Source organism: Phaethon aethereus (assembly GCF_964289735.1).
Source record: "Phaethon aethereus genome assembly, chromosome: 18".
Lineage (NCBI taxonomy): Eukaryota > Metazoa > Chordata > Aves > Phaethontiformes > Phaethontidae > Phaethon > Phaethon aethereus.
The window spans coordinates 8,047,754-8,067,490 of record NC_138594.1 but is presented as its reverse complement, the minus strand read 5'-3'; the positions used below and the strand labels follow the sequence as shown (position 1 = coordinate 8,067,490).

Genomic DNA, 19,737 nt, shown 5'->3' with positions numbered 1-19,737 from the left:
ACTAAATAAGATATATTCACCTATTTTTTTTGCAGAGAGTTGATTTAAAATTTAGACAGCAAAAGGGTATGAGAGTAGAGATCAAAATCTGTATCTGTGCTGAGTTCAACATAACTTTCAGCCCTCACAAGCTGAATCTGTAGCTTCTGAAATTTGCAGGATATCTCCATTTTTTACAAAGTATGTAGAATGGCAGTGGATCAGTGTGCACCCTGCCTGGCCTACATGCTGCCCCCCCCCCCGCATTGCTCTCTAGATTCATGCCCAAATCTATTCCCCTCGCATCCAGCACTCTCTCTTCCCTTTCTCCACTCCCAGGCAATGCCTAGAGTATTTATTTGCCTGCCTTTTTACCCCTTTCTGTTTTTTGGGGGGTTGGAGGGGTTTGGAGGAGGGGGGTGTTTGCTCACAAAACCAGCTTGAGAACTTTCCCAGTTAGCCTGTCCGATGAGATTGCTGCAGAACATTCCTCTGTATTTGTCTGCCAATACAGAAACTTAAAAGTAAATGAGAAAAGTCTTACTGGTATCATTAAATACACATTTAGGTGAGTATTTAAGAACCTTCACAGCCGTGTGAAAACCACTATATTTGCAAAACGTTTCCTCACTGACAGCAGAACTCAGCAGTTTCATTTGCTGTATCTCTGTGCAAAAGCAGCCTCAGCAAGATCAGCAAGGTTGTTTGGAAGCTCGGATTCACAGCAGAATTCAAAACTGAATGTATTAACGGGCCAAAAGGTTTGCAATATGACCTTGTCATTAAAAATTTGCAGTATATTTGAGCAACGCATGTGGCAATTAATCCAATGGTAGAGGAGTTCCCAATAATGGCAAGTTCATAAAGGATATTAAAAGCAAAAAAATCATGTTTGAATAATAGGCATGCAAAAACTTGAGTAAGCATGTAGTATTTGCCTTGCATTTGCTACAAAAGCCAATAGGACCATGGACGAACCCACCTGAATAGCTCTAACAGAAGCAGGTTTGGAGTTTGAAGTGGAAGGATGTTGTATAACATCTCTCCAGCTATGTGTTACATTTTAGCCATTTGGTGAGGATGAATAATTTCATTTCTTCTCTAGTTTGTAGGGGATTTACAGATAGTCTGGTACCAGTGCAGGTACAACATCTTTCCTCTTTAAAAAGTTATTCAGTATTTATATTGTTTGTACAGAATTTTTCTGGTCTAGACACCACACTGATAGAATTTTTGAGATTATATAAGTGGCCCAGTTTTTCAAGAAAAAGTGAATCCTTTCCCATCTTCCCTTATTTTCACCTGATTTCAGAGAATTCAGAGTATTTCAGCATTTCTGAAAATTAGGCCAATAATGACACTCATTATACTAGTTACCACCTGACATTGAGCTGAATGATGGTGTAGGGATCTGTCGAGTAGAAAACTTACATTTCCTATGCAGTGTTTGTCCCATGGTGTGCACACAGAACACAGAAATCAGATAATGTGGCATCAACCAAAAGAATACCTTTGCACTCGGGTATTCCCTTACATCTCGGACAGTAATTCCCATGTAAAGAGTTTGTCAAATGTTGTAGAGACTGGTAAGATACAAACCCTGTTATTCGAGAGGAAGGGAGAAGACAGCAAGTGAGACTCCTCTAGAAGGTCCTTAGTTACTGGGATGCAGCCAGGTTCATCCTGTGTCAGAGGGACCACTAAGCATTTTCTGCTTGTCTGTTGCATGCACAGGGTAGCAGGAGCATCCCAGGAGTATATCAGCTGAACCACGCAGCACAAGAGAGCTAGATTCTCCCTCAACTTACAGGTTTTCCTAGGTAATGATTAAGCAGGCTTCCGTGCACAGCAGCAGCCTACCTGCAGAGGCTGTGCCACGCGCTGTATGTACAATGTTATCTAGGAAGCAGTGACTAGATTTTTCCCTAACAGAAATGTTACAACTTTGGAGTGTAACTGCAGTTGGGAAAAGCAGTAGGTCACTCAGTGGAAGATCAGTCACCGGACAGCAATTAGCTGAATAGTTCAGTGTAACAGCTGAGGAGAGGCCAGGTTTTCCTTCCATTCCAAAATATTTTGTAGTAATGCCTCTGTTTAAAGTTGTGACTTGGCAGCACCATGCTGGACTTCTAAGAGATCAGTATTTCCCAGACAACTTTTTTCAGCCTGTGAGTAAATGCATCCAGTCAGCTGTCCTAAGGACTTCTGGCCTTTCCAAGAACAATCAAAGTTACAGAGTTTTGGTAATCTCACTGTGGAAACAGCATCCCCAGGCAGGGCCAGAGCCCTGTGGAATGGGGTCAGAGAAATCTGATTACTCTAGAAAATACCAGAGCGCAGAACATCACTGTTTGTGTCTTGAACTGTCGTGTTAGATATGAACTGCAGCGCTCAGTGGTGAACTCTCTGCTTGCTCCTCACTTGTCTTTGCAAGTCAGCAGAGCCAGGACATTTCTGCATTACTTGCTGTCATTAGCTGTAAGAGTCTTGGGGGAAACCAAAGTAGTACACAGCTACAAGTAATTCTCAAGAGGCCACTGTCACACACACAAATGTTTTAGAGAATGGGACTGATTAACCCTTGCTGGGTGCTCCTTACACATAACCCTTATGCCTCAGTGCCTGCCTTCTCCAAACTGAACACTTTTGATAGAAAATGCTATCTTTTGTAATTTTTTTATGTTCCTTCTTTCATTTATATTTTTCAGCAAAAGGATTGATAGTATCCCAAAGACATTAAAATAAAGCTGAATCTACAGAACAGAGCTCAAGTTATCTGCTGGATAAGCAGTTTTTCCCCTTACCTTAAAACAATAAGTTCCAAATTACTTTTCTCTGAACCTACATTCAATTTCATCTATTCTTCACTTTTCTTCTGGATCTTCTTTAAAATCTTAGATCTCACTCACCCTGCCTCAGAACAGTCCGTCATTTTAATAGTAAGTCCCCAGTTTTACAGCATGAGCCACAGCACGAACAGGAAAAGCAAAAGAAGAAACAGGAACAGGAAGGGTTACTTTTAGAGATCGTACAATAGCTCAAAACCTGGGTTTTCTGCAGGGCAGAATGACCATCACAGCTTTTTTGCATTTCATCTTTTTCCCTTTCAGTCTGCACTTAAATCCAGGCCAAACTCTCCCTCTTTTCCATCCCCCAAATTACAGTGAGTGTCAGGCAGACTTAGTTGTGATTGCCAACTTGTTCTTTGCCTCCTTCAAGGGGAATCTGTTGAACCGTGGCAGTGATTGATGACTGAGGGACTGACCAGACTTGATTAGAAACTGCCAGCAGAGTGGCAAGTAATTGATGCAGCTAGTTACCCACACAAGCTTCCCAGGCACTGGCAGACGTAAGGGAACCCAATGTATGACAGGCACTGATCTAGTCCACGTATGTGTTCAGTGGCTTGTGTTGAGGAAAGAGGGAGAGGCTGGTGCCTTCCTCCCCTCTCCTTTTTCATTTTTAGCTCTTTTACCGAGAAGGATTTCCTTTACCCGAGACTGACATTCTCATGAGCAATCTGTGCCAACTCCACTGAACATCCCAGTTTCTTGTTAACCTTTAAATCAAACTGTCCTTTAATCTGTTTTCATTTCCATTTCTTGACATAGTTATGCTAAATGTTTCAGCAGCAGGAACTTCACTAACATTACACAGAAAGACAGTTTTCCCCAAGACCGTGTACCCTTTTGATTGGAATGAGAGAGAGAAGTACATTGTATTTTCTGAAAAGTAGTAACAACAGCCCTAGAAGACAGTTACTGGAGTTGCTTAGTTTTGGACCGTGATATACCTCTGCCTATAGATACACCCCTTCCTACTCCTGCCATATTAGTAATACAAAAAGAAGAGAGAATATGAAAAGCATCTGTAAGTACCTTTTAAACAGCTGACCTATATTTTTGGGAAACATTATAGTAGTATTTGATAGTTTAGTTTTAGTATATGTGTTAACTCACCACAGTGTGGCAGAGAAAAATCTAATTACATACTGTGGTATAACTGCTCTTTACCCCAAGATTAACATAATTTATTGAAGTGAATTAATCTGGTCTAATCAGTGTAATGAAAGAAGTGGTAGTGTTTTCTACACTGGTATCCCAAATGTGTAGATGAAAATATGCAAAAGCTTTGCAAGGTTAGAGGTCACTAATTGTGATTGCTAAGTACTTTTTCCAGGTAATACTCTTAATTGAAGGAAACGTTTAATTAGGCAGAAATAAGCAGCTATAATGTAAAAGGTAAATTAAAGAGTGTATTGCAGGATGTCTCTATTAAAGGCATAGCAGAAAATAAACACTTTTTAAAAGAAGGTATCTTTCCAGAATCTTAACTCTTCATTTCCCCTTTCCAGTTTTCTGTTCTTTCTCATTTAGCCAGTGCAGTTGTTGAACTTCTCCTGTCGTTGAATCCTTCATACAGAGGAAAGATTACATTTGAACAGACCAGTGTGAAATTAGCAGTATGCAATATGATGCTGTTAGAGTTCTTCACAATTTTCTTTTTTTTAATGTTTCATGATTTATTGATGAGAAATTTTAATATTTTTTACCATCTTTTGAATAATGGTAATGCTGTCTTACTCTTGAGGATATGTTTCAGCTATCAACTTTTTGCTTCTTAAAAAGAAATCAGAATACTTTCAGTTATCAAATTTGAAACCATTGTGATACTAGTATTACTGCAGTCTGGAGATTTCTGTGACCAATTACTTCTATGAATGCCATTCTATACTCTGTCATTTCTTTGGTGTCCCTGATTTATCTCTCAAAGCCTTTATGACTTTACGTTTGGCTTTTATGTAGAAGCAGAGCAGGTCATGTGGTTATCCAGAGGCATTAGTATGGTAATTTTCTTCAAGTTGAGTAGGTGGAAATAATTAATGGACTGCTTTATTGATGTACATAGATAGCTGATTCTCTCTGTGGTTTCAATTCCCAGCTTCAATATAGTAGTTTGAGATTTTATCTGAGGGATCAGTAATTACACAGGGCAAGAATAATTGCTGCACAGATACAGTCTGATTGTGTTTCATGCTATTGCCAGGGCTGATGTTAAAGCTTAAATATATAAACAAGGATCTGCTGCATGAATAAGTTGGCTCCTTTTATTTAAACTCATGAACTCTAGAATAACTTAAATCAGAGAATCTGTGCTCTTGAAAGTTGAGCAAACTTCAAAGTTACAGTATTAGTGCTGTGCAACACAGAAATAACTTTACTGTCTTGACTAGACTCCATCTCCTATTATTGACAGTGACCAGTGGCAGATACCTTGGGAAAAATACGCACCTATAAACACCGTAAAAATTGGATCACGTTTGCTCCTTTTTATCTCCCTGAGACTGATGCAGATTTCAAGTGAGGATTTTGGCAATTCAGATCACTGTGATATTCATCCTAGAGTTCTGACCGACCCTAATGAATTTGTTCATTTTATTCATTTACACTACAAGTCATTTTTCTGATGCTTGAATTTGAGGCAGTTTCTCAGATTCATTCCCCATAAAGAAGCTTCTGTGTGGGAACCTCCCTAGGCACCTTTATAAGCAATAAGGAAAAGAACTGATACAGCTTTGCTGCTACATAATCTTTCATGTGCTCCTTTTACAACCTGATCATCAGCTACAGACTCAGTCAGGATCCTCACCTCTCATACACTTGAAAAAAGTTATTAGTGGCTTTTATGCCTTTAGAAAATTGTTCTTCAGTATCTTCTTTTGTCTTGTCTTATTTTAGTTTTATATTTAACTTGTCAGAGTTTATCATCTTTTCCATTTTTCTTATTTGGACTTAGAAACAAAGGTTATGATTTTGGCGTAGAAGCCTTGCAGAGCCACTCTCTGCAATTGCAAGCACATTTCAAAGTAAATGCAAGTATCTTCAAGGATTCCTTAGATGTGAAGTCAAGTGCTAATGGGGTAACACTTTACCAGGTAGGGCATGGCCTTCTACTCTTTCTCAGTCATTTCAGAACGGAGAACACAGCCAGGACTTGAATGTAGCTGGCAGACAGAGCCCAGGGCAGCTTTGCTACAGGATGAACCCCCAGGAGTGCTTTGACCCCAGAGCCAGGTGTGCTGGGAAGCACCGAGTCAGCTCACCCCACCCCAAGTGATGCATCTGTTCTCGTCTGAGCCAGACCAAACTCTTTCAGTCCATGCATCACAAGGACTATTTGGGAAGTGGCTCAGAGAAATTCTAGCTACAAACTCTTTACAGCTGTGCTGAGCAAGATGCAGAAACAGAACATGGGGTAGAACGCTGAGAAACTTTTTTATAAATAAGCCCTTGACAGCCAGACAAGTGATTAAGAGACACTGCTTAACTGCCTACAACCCTTTCATGGCCTAGCCCTTTGAGTCCAGCATCATTTTTTTCCTAAGGACAAAAATGTCGTACACAGCACACACCTCTGATCCCATACTGGGAAAACTACTGCCTCCTCTCACAACATGGATGCAGACTGTTACATGCCCATCAGCACACACTGTAGACAGTGCCATTATGCTGGTCTGCAAGTTTGCTGTACCTACAGAAGGTCATCCTCATGGGACACGGCTCAGTCATTGCTTTTCTCTGGAGAGGAGAGGCTTGTATTTATTTAGGCAAATCCTTGGTACTCATCACTAGGAGAATAGCATTCAATCCTTGCTTTATTGTTCTAGCTGCTATTATTTCAGTGTTGTTATGCATAGGTTTGGTAAAAGCCATCAGAATCCCTCATTCTATTGTGTCATGCTGATAGTAGAGCATCTTTATATATCTCTATATAGATTGTTCCCAGTAAATTGAAAAAAAGAGAAGCCGCAATATGATACAGACTGAATAAGTATCTCAGATTTTTGCATAGGTATAAAATATAAGTAATCCCCCTCACCTTCTCCCCATATAACACATACAAAAACTATTGTCTGTAGTATGCCGACACACAGAGGAAATAAACTTTGAATTTATCCAATTTTCTTTCTATTATGAGACGACTGATGGCATGACATTAATCACACACAAACTTATCACCTTATTTTTACGTAACATGTTTGCAACAAATCAGCTCTCAAACAGTATAAATGTAGGGGGATTTATCGATGAAGGCAGAGATAACATGATCAGTGTACAGAAACTTTCGGTAGAATAACCAGTAGCTAAAGAACCTTGTCAAATGAGATTGTAAACTAGTACATGAGCAAACGAGCTTCTAAGAGTAGCTCCTGTACAGCACAGGAGCCAGGCTGCTGTCTAAAATGCCTCAGAGGTCCACACACAAAGATGCAGCATATTCTCACTCATATATGACTAGATTTTTATGGAAATACAACATAATTGTGGGGAAGGAGATGCTGTTTCATTAATGACTTAACCCCTAGTAGAACCTTGTCTGTTAGCTAAGCTGGAATAGTAAAATAATGAATATTTTTGTATGTTTTCCTAGATTCATACACTAATTTCTTTAGACTAAACAATTACGTACTTGTGTTCAGTTTAAGCCTTGGTTTCTTACAGAAGCCTCCTTGGATTTTTCCATTATCATTCTGAATACTTTTCTATTACTTTGAGCATCTAAGTGTCAGCACTAATTACTTTAATTAAATGTAATCAGACATTAATATTGCATAATATCCCCATCCACTAGTTAACTTAGGTGTACAGTCTTAGGTCAGTCATCGTTAATTAACCTTCAGTTGAAGCATAAGCGAAGTCATTCTGATCACTGGGGTAGGTTTACTGTTGCTGCACGTCCTTTTTGTCTAACCAGACGTAAGAGCTAGCAACAAGCATGTACTGGAAAGATTCTTAAGCATGAGCCTCCTAGGCGTTCAGAAAGAAATCAAAGATTGCAACACAGACTTACGTGGCAGGGTGACAAGTCTAACCTTAGCAGTGCAACATCACAATATTGGAGCTCCACCTTCTTGACTTTCTGGTGATAGGCTGGTGTGACAGGCATTGCTCAGAATGCAAGATTTCTCTGTCAAAACCAGAAATAACATTGTAAAACATCCCCTCATAGCAGCTATTTTCCAGTGCAGCTTTTCTGGGACAATCCCAGTTACATCATAAAATCTTTAACTAATATGAACCTGAAGATAATGAACTGACCTGTTTAGCTTGACATTTTATTGCACTTACCATGTCTCATTTGTTTGTTTATTTTAAAAAACTTCCTAAAAAATTGTTTTTACCAATACCAAGAGTATTTCTGCCCAGAAGATTTTTTTTTAGTAACCATTCAAGCAACAGATTTCCTTTCGGTATTTTCCCTCTTGAACCTACAGCTCTACAGTTTCATCATTAAAGTTTGGGGTTTTTTAAATAATAACACAGCGGGATTTATCAAGGGAAACCAGGCTATCACAATTAACCTAAATGTTAATTAAGTAAATGTTAATTAAATTAATTGTTAATAAGGAATTAACCTAATTTTAGGCCTCTGCATAAAGAGAGATTTTCTCTCTAACAAAAACTGAAGTGAGATCCTACAGCATTTCTCTTAAGAAAAAGCACAAATAATTGTGTACTCTGTTTTACTTTTAATTGCACTACATTTATTTTATTCATTTTCAAAGCATTAGCACTACCATTTAGCATACTCTGGGAACTTCCATAGTCTTGTAAGTCTCCCATGGAAGTAGGAATTGACTGGTAGGGTAAACAGAGGAGCCAAATAAATTTGAGACCATACTGCCTGTTCATTTTTCTGATCACATAAAGCTTTATTTATTTTAAAGGCCTGCCATCTCACCTTCTATGGTGTGGTTGCACACAGGGTTTATTATTCAAATACAAGATAACTGACATACTTTGATGTGGGCAACTCAATTCTAGCCATTTTGTGCGGTATTGCCTGATCTTTGCTTTCCCAGAGCTATAGAGCATTAGTCATCCCTCCTTATAGATTTCATGCGGTAAACATTAAGAGTAGTTACCCATCTGGGGCTTTGAATACAAGCTGATTTGATTATCCATGCCAGGTGTTAAGAAAGGATATTTTACCTGTGAATTTAAGGTATTAGTCACACATGTTCAGTTCAAAACTGTATGCATGGAAGCTTTGAGCTTTGCTAATGGTAACATGTCAATTATGGCTGTAGGACTTGGATCCCTTCAGGGCTGTTTGAGTTCACCTGCATGTGTAGCACCTGTAGATGCACAGACAGGCTAGCACAAAGAAAGGACAATCTTCAGCTAAAACTTGAGGTTTTGTTTTTTATAAAATTAACATCTGTAGACAGTAGCTTATGAACTATTGGAATAGGCAGATACTCAACAACAGCAAAACACTTTCCATCACTTCTGTGTAGACACTGACACTGAAGTTTCACTGTGTAACCAATAGCTTAAGAAAAACCCTGAAGTTTATCTACTTTTGCAGAAAAGTTACATGAAGCTGTATATTAACCTAACCAAAGTTTTACAGCTAAGTACACTCAAACTTTGAGGGTAAAAAGAACCAAGTTGTTCTATAGAACATGAAAGGAAAAAACTCACCAAGATCAGCCATTTTCCTAATGCTACACTACTCAGAAGATATCTTCCACCTGTTTCCCCTCCAAGGAATATCCTCCCAATTGATTAAGTCTACTAAATGCAAGGTTCAAATCCAGCCAAAATTCTATGTGGTTCCTACTAGCATCCAAAAACTGCAAACAGAAACAAGCATTCACACTACAAAATCCTGCATACAACTAGCTGCAGCCACCGAAAAGCTTTTTATAAGCAGCTGATGGGTTGTTTCCAGCTCCACCCGCTGGGCAAAACACCTGTGCTCCTGCCCAAGGGCTCAGCCACAAGCTCCTTCCCCCAGTTTGGTAGACTTTGTCACACACAGTTTGTAGATTAGAAGAATGCTTTGAGGCTCAAAGGTTGTGAAAATTTTCAACAACATGTAAAAAGACAAAATAAAGCCAAAAAAGGCATCAACAGTTGCACCTGTGAAATTTCCATTGCTGCACAAAACTACAGAATAATTCTGATAAAGTCAAAGTTACCTTATACACTTTAGACAGGGACAAATTGTGCATTCACAAACTTGAATGTGTCCTTTGTGTATCTTGTTAGTTGATCTTTACTCATCTAGTCAGAAATTTTTTCAGTACCCAAAGAGAAGTTCAGGTTGATCTTCTGTATAAATTGCAGATTAGATGCAATATGACCTTCAGCCTGCAGTTACCTGATAAGAAGCACTATATAGTCACATGGCTTTTTTTTCCAATTAGGGGTACAGAAAGTAACTCAGCTTGTCAAAAATCAGGGGTTCCTCCATGCTCCAAGCCACTGCACATAGAGGGAAGGAACTATCCTTCTTCACCACCAGAATATGGCTTTTGCAACAAGATTTTCCTTAGATCAAAACATTGACTAGAGAAAGGTTTGGGTGAATGGAACAGAAATTAGTACAATGTGTCTAGAAAGCAGGCCTGTTCTCTGGGATCACGATGTGTGAGTTTCTCTTACAATAATTCTGTGTTTTTCGATGAATTCTTCTAAATATAAAGGATTTTAAAGGAGTAGAATGGAACGATTTCAGTCCAAGGACACATTGAATGTATGCAAAATTAGCATAAAGACTAATGAGTCATGTTCCTATTGCTCAGTAGATATTCTATAATACTAACAGCAAAAGAGCTATTTATAATTGAACCTGGGATTATATCTAGGTACCTTCAAAAGAGAAAAAAACCCATAACCTTCTTTCCTTATACAAAAATACATGAAACAATATGTTTTGGTCTTTGTGTATGCCGTTTTAAATTTCAAGTGCTGGATGAATTTGCTAGTTTCAGCATGTGTGTGCAGACAATATGACAAACTTAATTATTTGGCTATCTGCCTTGCGTGTATTTCTCTAGTCTTCTCAGGTTTTTCTTAAACTTGCACTTTTTTGTATTTTGCAGTTCCCTCCTTTTGGGGTTTGGTGAATTCAGCTTGGAATCTTTGCTCTGTCGGGAAAAGACAGTCACCTGTCAATATTGAAACCAGCCATATGATTTTTGATCCCTTCTTAACTCCACTTCGCATAAACACAGGGGGAAGAAAGGTATGTGTTCCATCATGTTCTGGCATAAAAACAAGTTAGTAAACTTACAAATATTTGCTCTATTTTATATTTCTAAAGCATTTACATTTTTATCTCAGTCAGCTCTGAGGCAGAATAACAACATAGTGCTTTGCAAATCACACAATTTCATCACTGCTGGAGAGATAGCAACCATACATTTTTAGGTGTCTTCTAGCATGTATTTATATTTTCATAGTAACTTGTTACTTAAAACTCTTCTGCCTGGAAGAATACCATCTCACTTAGAAACTCCACGTTTATAATTAAATTTGGTGTTCATCCAAGTGGTGTTCTAAAGGTGGTATGCTAAAAGTGTTGTTTAAGATGGCCAAGACCTTCATTTACTCATCTAAATCAAGATAACATTGCAGTGCCATCACGTTAAGGGGTAGGAAGTGATGAATGAGCTTCTTTGTGCTATGAAATAAAAGCAACTATGAGATACATATCTCAGCATGGGACAGGCAGACCAATGCGTTCAAAAAATAATCTAGTTTCAGTGTTACCTGGAGCATATTGGCACTCATTATAAGATTTTTTTTATTGGACATCTCCTCACATATATTAATTAGAAAACAGAATGACAACATTCATTTTAATAGATCATAAGTAAATCTCCAAGGATACTGGGTCAGATGGAAATTATAGGTTAGCAAAAGACTATCTTACTCATCTAAAATCAGCATAATAATTTCTTGTTGAAAAGTGACTGCCACAGCTGACTAGTTTATTAACTACTGTTTCTGACCAATAATATTTTTCAAATTATGTATATAGAAACCTTATCTTGTTTACCCAGATTTATAAAGTATACCTTAATAAACTGAAGTACAAAAGCAGAGTCATTTGGGGTTAGATAATGTGTCTACCTGTGGGTCAGGAACCTCGATGTCTAGGCTAGTCCATGTAGATTGAAGGTGGAGGCAGGACACAATCTTGAAAAAATGATGCTCTGTAAATGGATGGAGATTGTTGTCTGAGGTATGTGTACATATAGAAATACTGCTGATAGATGCTAAAGAGTGATCATATCCTCCCTTATTTATACTATATCTGAATTATGTTAGGAGCTAAAATTTGGACAGGTTTTTTATTGTAGTAGAAAGCTGAAGTTCACTAGGTGTTTCTACAATTTTCAGATATTGAAACATTGTGCTAATGCATGCATGTAAGTCAAAATAATTCACGAAAAAAAATTTATGGCTATGAATTTGAAAAACACTCAAGCATGTGCATTTGTGCTTGCTGACCCAGTGCTCAGAAGCAGAATTGAAACTGTTACATATCAGTATATACAGTGGAAAAAATGCAGAAATTTAACAAATCTAAACAATGAAAGCAGATTTGGATCCCAAGCATGTTTCACTTTTTATAATCTCATGCTCATATTAATAGCTTAGTTAGGGACATTTTACATACGGAGTTCTTAAAAGCGTTTTCTGCATTGCCAAGGTTAGGTGCCAACTCATTCTTTCCATTTATGTTTACCAAAATAATTATACTCACTAAAAATTAGGAGTACAGACAAATTTTAGAGTGCAGCACAAAAAAAAATTTCCAAAATCTACTTTGTTCCTAAATTACCATTCAGACAGAGGTAGTCATTTGAAAGCATTTCAAAAAACAAACTGATCCTAATGATTATGCTTAATGATTTTTCTTTCACTAAAGAATGTATTAATGTATTCACAGTATGGAAGCTGAAGGACAATCCTCAAATAACTAAGTTATCAATTTTGTTCATCCAACTGAAGGGTTGGTACTTTTCAACTCTAAAATTATTTATAAATAAAACATCTTGAATCTGTTAGCACTTTTGGAAATAGTCATTAGTTCATAATGTTTTTGTGTTGCTTTTCTTATGTGGGGGTGCTTACAAGGTTATTTTAAAGATTTTGTTGCTTATTCCATGCAGGCAGTTCTCTTTTATTCAATCTGTAATACAAAACAATGCAGATGAAAAGGCGTTGGAACTTACAATATCAGAACAAACAGAGACTCTAACAAAAGCTTATTCCAAAATGATTCATCTTCTCCTGTTGTCTTGACAAACGAGATTTCTGCTGGAAACAGTATGAGATGTTAGGAATTTGCTCTATACTTCCCGTTGAGGTTCTGGTGGTACATGTGCACATACATCAGAATCGACATAAGCTTCATCACAGAAATGATAAAATGGTGGTATTGTTACTTACTGAAGGACAGTAATGCTTCCAACTATTGCCCAAATTTCAGGGTAGTATGTACATTTTGCTCTTTAAACAGAAATGCATTGAGGCTTTTCATTTTGATACAAAAAAAGAGTTTTATTGACTCTGCTATTTATGTAAAAGCTGACATATTTCAGATTATGTATAAATTAGAGTATGATATAATAAGAAAGTCAAGAACAAAATTATATGGAAGTTGTCAGTGAGTTGAAGCCAGGAGTTTCAGAACATTTAATGCCTTTAGCAATTCTAAGAGTTCAGCTGGTTATTTGTACCAGCTCAGGATGAAGCAAATGTCTTATTATTAATAAAATATCAGAGGCACCTATGACCTGGGAGATGCTATATCAGTAATGAGGTGTTCTTACCACACTCACAAATATTATCCTGCTACTGTCAGTGATGGCCTTCTATCATGTTACAAGAGAAGGATTTTTCTAGTTGTGGTTAGTCTGTTTTAGAGAGGTTTCTAAAATGGCTGAATCAAAATTCTCCTTTGAGGAAAAGATGGCAATTTTAATGTCTTAAAAAAAATTCTTCACTCATAGTTAAGGCTTCAGTGAGGATTTGATTTGGCAGGTAGTATATTTGTGTTCACTTTTTTGATAATGTTTTTTATATGTTAAAAATAGAGATGTGTTTCATATGGGCTGAAGCACTTCAGTTTTCAGGGCAATGAACCAATTGATGTAGCAGCCAGCAAATTTCTTAGACAAGACTTAACTATGATTATGCTGTACCTGAAAGGATTGTATGGAACTGATCCTAAGAAAAATGATAAATAAATAAAAACAAATTTGATACAGTTTCAAATCAAAGTTATAAGCTAGCTTACATGCATAGTGAACAAGAGACAGCTGTTTGCGCACAGAGTCAAAACTATACACATCTTTTGAAAAGGGAGCTGGGAGGAGACTCAAGCCTTAAGAGAGAGCTAGATGGAAGGAAACATTCAGTACAGGTAGTCTTGGAACAGTAATTTCAGATTTTTAACAAATTTTTTTGCTATTAAAGTAGAAATCAGTTTTAGTCAAGTTTGAAAACTCAATAAAGTTCCAGTGAGCAATAATACATTGCTTTATGTGCTGTCCAATGATTGCAGTGTGGTGTTGGGTCATGCAATTTACAATTCAAGCATCATCAGATGTTATTCTGAATTGTGCTGTGGTATTTTGTATGTTTGTGCTTCTCTGTTTCCTGAGAAAGTGGCTTTTCAGATCCTGAAGGCTGAATATCATTGGTACAGATAATTGGATTTCAAGATCCAGAATCTCAGCACAAGATATTTAATTAGTTTACATGCCGATAAATTCCCCAGAAGAAATGCTGCTTTTGAAGAAACTCCCCAAGTTTCAGTTCTCTCTCAGGCCCAGCTTTGTCTCTTGACTATCCATTTTAGTGAGTTTAACATGCAGTCCATTTCAGATAAACAGCCATTTTTAATAAACAACACAAACCCTTTTTAATATGCCAATCACACTTCTCCACTCTGTCACAAAGAAAAACAGTTTTACTGTCTCTGCTTTTTTTCTTTGGATTCATACAAGCATCAAGGCAATCAGCAACAGGACAACAGAATAACTTTGCTGATGAGCTTAGTAGTAGTCTAGTGACATTTAGGCAGCAAGCACTGTGGGTTTCAGTCTCCAAAGCAGGGATTTCTGGACTGTGGTGGATGATAATAGTAGATGAACAAACCACCTCACTTCCCACTGAGCTAGTCCTCTGCTGGGATTTCTTCCTCCATTTACCAGTGCTGGCAGTCTTTCTTCTCCAAGAGCTCTGCCTTTGGTCCCCCAAAATTTGTCCCTGACTTACCTGTAGCCCATCTGCCTTTGATCTCCTCATTCTCTGTGGACTTAATTTCAAGAGCCCTATTTCCAAGATTCTTTAAGACTGTTCTTGGCCATACTCTTTTTTTTTTTTCCTCCCCTCCTAAAAACATGTTAAGTAACAGCATTTGCTTTAGACAGTAAGTGCATCCCTGCCAGCTAATTAAACCTTGTCACATAAGTGATGCCTGTGTTACTAATCATTTTAGGTCATGCTCAAGGACTTAAATTGTAGTTTAAAGCGGGTAAAGTTCTGTTCAAAATCACCTTATTTTTAAGACAAGGAAAGCTGTTGTACCTGATGTTGACCTCTGGGGAAATAAACAGATCACTGTCTGCTGGCCAAGGACTGTTACATACGTTCTCTAGCTCAGTATGCATAAATGAAAGTTACTCAGTAAGATCCATAAGCCTGCCTTCTCATATGAGACATTAATGAATGCAATCACATATTATTTAAATTAATATCTTTATAAATAATTGGTTCATTCTATGCATCACGAGATAATGGCGATATTTAGCAGTTTCTAAACTAAAATAGGGTAGGAGAAAAGAGATTTATGAATTGAAATCAGTTAAATGGTTTCTCTGCCAGCTAGTTCTGATTCCATGCTGTTCAATCAATTCAGAGTATTACTAGCATTTTTCTCAAGAGTGCAATATATGACAACTGCCAAGCTTTGCTTTGGTGATTACTAAAAGGACAGACACTGGTGTGAACCATATTTCAGCACTGCAGGAATATAAAAAATGAATTGTTAGAAATGGCCCAGGAGGAATGGATAGCAATAAGACATCAATGTCATCTGTAAACTGATTTGTGATGAATTTTAAGAGGGCTTAATAATACGATGTTTTGATTTAGAGTGGCTTTCAAAAGTCAAAAGTCTGATGCAAACATCAAAAACTTTAATGAATAAAAAATGAAATATAGTATTGCTGCTTAAATAATTGTTTAACATTTCTAATACTTCTACAGTATTGCATATTCTCTGATGTGTTTAGTAAGTGAACATAAAATGAAACCAGCAAGTTAAAGTAACTTGTTTATTTGTCCTCGTCATTGACTGTAGAACAGGAAAAAATGCTAAGTATTATTTCAGAGGTACTTGCAAACTTTGCTGTTAGTAGACCATATATAGGGAGAAACATATATTCAGGGCCTAGATCCGTCTTTATACTAGGACTTCTGTTTCCTTATCACTTCAGTGATCCTTTCGTGAGACTGAATCAGTGTGGAATATGTGGGGACTCAGATGTGCATCTTCATGTGTTCTAAATTTCTGGTTGTCTGTGATAGTGGAGCACACTGAAATCGTAAAGGAGTGCGGAACGGGCACAAGAATGCATTTGTACAGCTGCTTCATAGTATCCAGGTTTTTTTGCTCCAGTGTAACTACTCTGCTGGACATTTAATCTTGCCCAGTGTCATAAAAGAAGCTCACTTGTCTGCCATGGGAAACTTCCTAGGAGATCCTAGACTTGGCAAGAAGTGACTCAGCGGGCTTACTCCACAAGCTGTATTGTACCATGTTTTAGAGTTCAGGATATACTTTCATTTTGGCAGCAGTACCTTTCAAATTAGGTGTTAAACTGTATCTCAGCTGCAGTTGTGTAGCAATTAAAAGGAACCCATGGTATCCTTGCAAAGGTGGGTGTGCTAACCCTGGAAATGCATCCAATGGGATGTTACTTGAAGCATCAAGGGGATCTGCTGTAACGGACACTGGGCAGCAGATCCATTGGAAGGTTCAAGAGTGTGTGATATTATTGAAGCTGGGCTAACTGGTACTAGCCAAAGGTCTTGTCCATTCCTTTCTTTTTTCCCTCCTCAATTGTTTATTTCAGTACGTTGCTTTCCTGTTTCCAGTTCAGCTTCAAAAAAAGATTGGAGCAGCAGCTGGCTTCCAAATACTAAATGGTTTGATATATTCAAAGGAATTTTCAAAAGTACCAACTTTGTTCCTAATGCTCTTTTTCCATCTTCTAATATACATCGTGCATTGTTTTGATAGCCTCTTACTTGGATTTATTTCATCCTGTACTTAAGTCTATTTGTAAATCTAGATATTTATTTCAAGCCTCGCAGAAGTAAAAGTAACATATATCTTGTCTTTGTACTTGATTCGGTACTTGAGGCTATAACCACTGATCTGAAAAGGCTGAAGATTTTTTTTTTCCTCTCACGCTGATCCTGCTGTCACAATAAAGGTGTGCAAGTCTCCGAACACCATATGCTTTAAATGGAATATAGTTTTGTATTTTAACATTGTTAAAACACATTTCCTGGTCTCAGAAGGATGATTCATTCTTCGCTTTTTTTTGTTACAATATAAAATGATAAATGTATGACATATTGAAACTGAGTAAAATAATTTCTTGAAAGCGGGTATTTTAGCCACAATATCAAAGAAATATTTTTTACTGAGAGCCTGCTGTAATGGATGGGGATGTTCCATGTGATTTTGTACACAGAAGTTGAATCATATCAATGTCAAGACATCTGTGAAGATGCTAGCATATATAAATAAGGTTACTGTTCAGCTGCCACCAGTTCATCTGAGGCAAAACAACTCGCCATGCCAACCAGAATTAATGAGAATCCACATACCTCTCCTCCTGGTAAATCCTGGCCTCAACATTGTACATTTTTGTGTTCTCAGTTCAATGGCAAAAGGCTGCAATTTGTAAAGCAGTTTTTATGATCACTGGTTGTGTGTACTGGAGACTTCTTTTCTTTTTCTTCTCAGAAAGCAAATGATAGGTACCTGTTACGTTCAGTTATCACTCCTTTAAGAAGGTGACATGTTCAGAACATTAAATAGCTACACAGCTATAGTAGCTAACATTACCTGTGCTTAAAAACAGCATTGCAGCAGTTTCTTAAACATTTAAGAATAATTTACGCAGCATCCAAGACAGATTTTCTTTTTTCTCTTTGTAATCAGCATAAGCCCAGCTTGAAATTATTTTGAACTGATAAGTAAATAATTCTTTATCAACAGTTCAAAATAATTCTTCTTCAGGTTTTTTTTTTATTTGAGTATTACTTTATTCTCCTATGTGAGTTCAAACATTTGAGCTTTGCAGCTTCCTAGCTGGCAGGTGAGTATATTGCATAATAAATAGTGCTTCTCACAGTATGTTGACTGTGGTTTTGGTTCTTCACCAACTGAAGTTGGTGGCAAGACTGTTAGCCGATCAACCTATGATCCTGCATCCACCGGGTATGTATTTATATCCAAGCTAGTTTTCCTGAAGAGGATTTACAGATTGCTCTGGAATTCTCTAAAAGTGTAGATTAGGAAACCAGTTTTTACATGGAGCGAGGAGACTTTACAATGTATGCTAGGTGTGGGCTGCCCAGCTAGGCAGGAGGTGGTACATTTTGGCTGTTTGTGGGAGTGAGGTACTAAGCCAGCTTCCCCAGTAGTTAATGCAGACAGCAGGCGTAGTGGTTGCTTGGGGCCTGCTGGTGGTAGCTGTGAAGTGTGAGCTGTAGGAGACCCGGTTCCTGACAAACTGGAACCGAACGCGGCCATTGAGCAACCTGGGAAAAAGGTTCTCTTCCTTTTTTTACATAACTCTCACTTTCATCCAAAATGGTTAAAGCTATGAACTACAGACAGATTTGTCATTGGGTTGCAGCAACCCCAAATAAGTGAAAAGAGTCAGGAAATAAACGAAGGTCCATGTTGATTTATCAGTTAATTCATGTAAAAGTTAAGAAAGTTAAGGTTAAGTAAACTTGCTTTCTGGATAGAGCCTTAAGCACCAAATAATTACAAGTCTGGTGCTTGTGAAACTTTTTTTTGGTTTTGTGTCTCCAGCACAATGGATAACAGTTCTCTTAGTCACGTGTCCCTGTACTGTTTTACACTGAATGTAATCAAGAAATCAAAAAAAAAAAAAAAGTTGTCAGGGATTTCTGCCTGTCTTGCAGCTGGAGTAGGTACTTTATAATGGACACATGTCAATTCTGTTGTAAGCTAGAAAAGACAGGGATAAAAAACACTGCTACTAGGGTGAAATACAAATTGCTGTGGTAGTAAAATGTGCCATTCAGTATTTTGAGTAGCAGTTTGGTGTTAGAGAGAAGTGCAAGTTCATTGTTTTTCCTCCTGGTACTGTTAATCGCTGATTGTTGAAGATTGAAGCAGGCACAGTTTGCTTATAGATAGGAGAATTAAACTATGTATTTTAGGATTAGATGCTAGAAAGGAGCTTAAGGGAGAAAACTGAAGCAATGGTCAATGAACTGTATCAAATAATCAAAAACAAATCTGTGGATCAGCAGCTTCTCATCACACTGGGATCTGGGTGGTAAAGCAGTGGGGGTATTTAAGCCGCATGTCACTCAACAGGCTGAGGAAAACCATCGGTAGATGATTCTGGAGCAGAGGAGGAAAATGTACATAAATTGGGGGTAAGAAACTGTTCTTAATATAAGGGACAGTGTATATTACAGGGGGTTACAGGCCTTGCAAGAAAATTGGAAAGAGAAAATAATCCTTTTGCATGTACCCTTTTTTTATTTGGAATATGTTGTTCCTATACAGAAAGTAACAGAAAATCATAGCTCATAGTAGTATTGCGTAGATGTGTGTCACCCTCTGCGTCACTTAGGTAAGCGTTTGATTCTGTAACTACTGTTTGTT

General features: G+C 37.6%; 1 protein-coding gene across 1 annotated transcript in view; it reads left to right on the top strand.

Moving 5' to 3' along the window:
* CA10 (carbonic anhydrase 10) overlaps nt 1-19,737 on the top strand; it is a 203,015-nt gene that overhangs the window by 70,533 nt on the left and 112,745 nt on the right. The window contains exon 3 of the mRNA XM_082008312.1: nt 10,874-11,016. Coding sequence (XP_081864438.1) covers nt 10,874-11,016 — 143 coding nt within the window. The remainder of the gene's footprint in view (nt 1-10,873; nt 11,017-19,737) is intronic.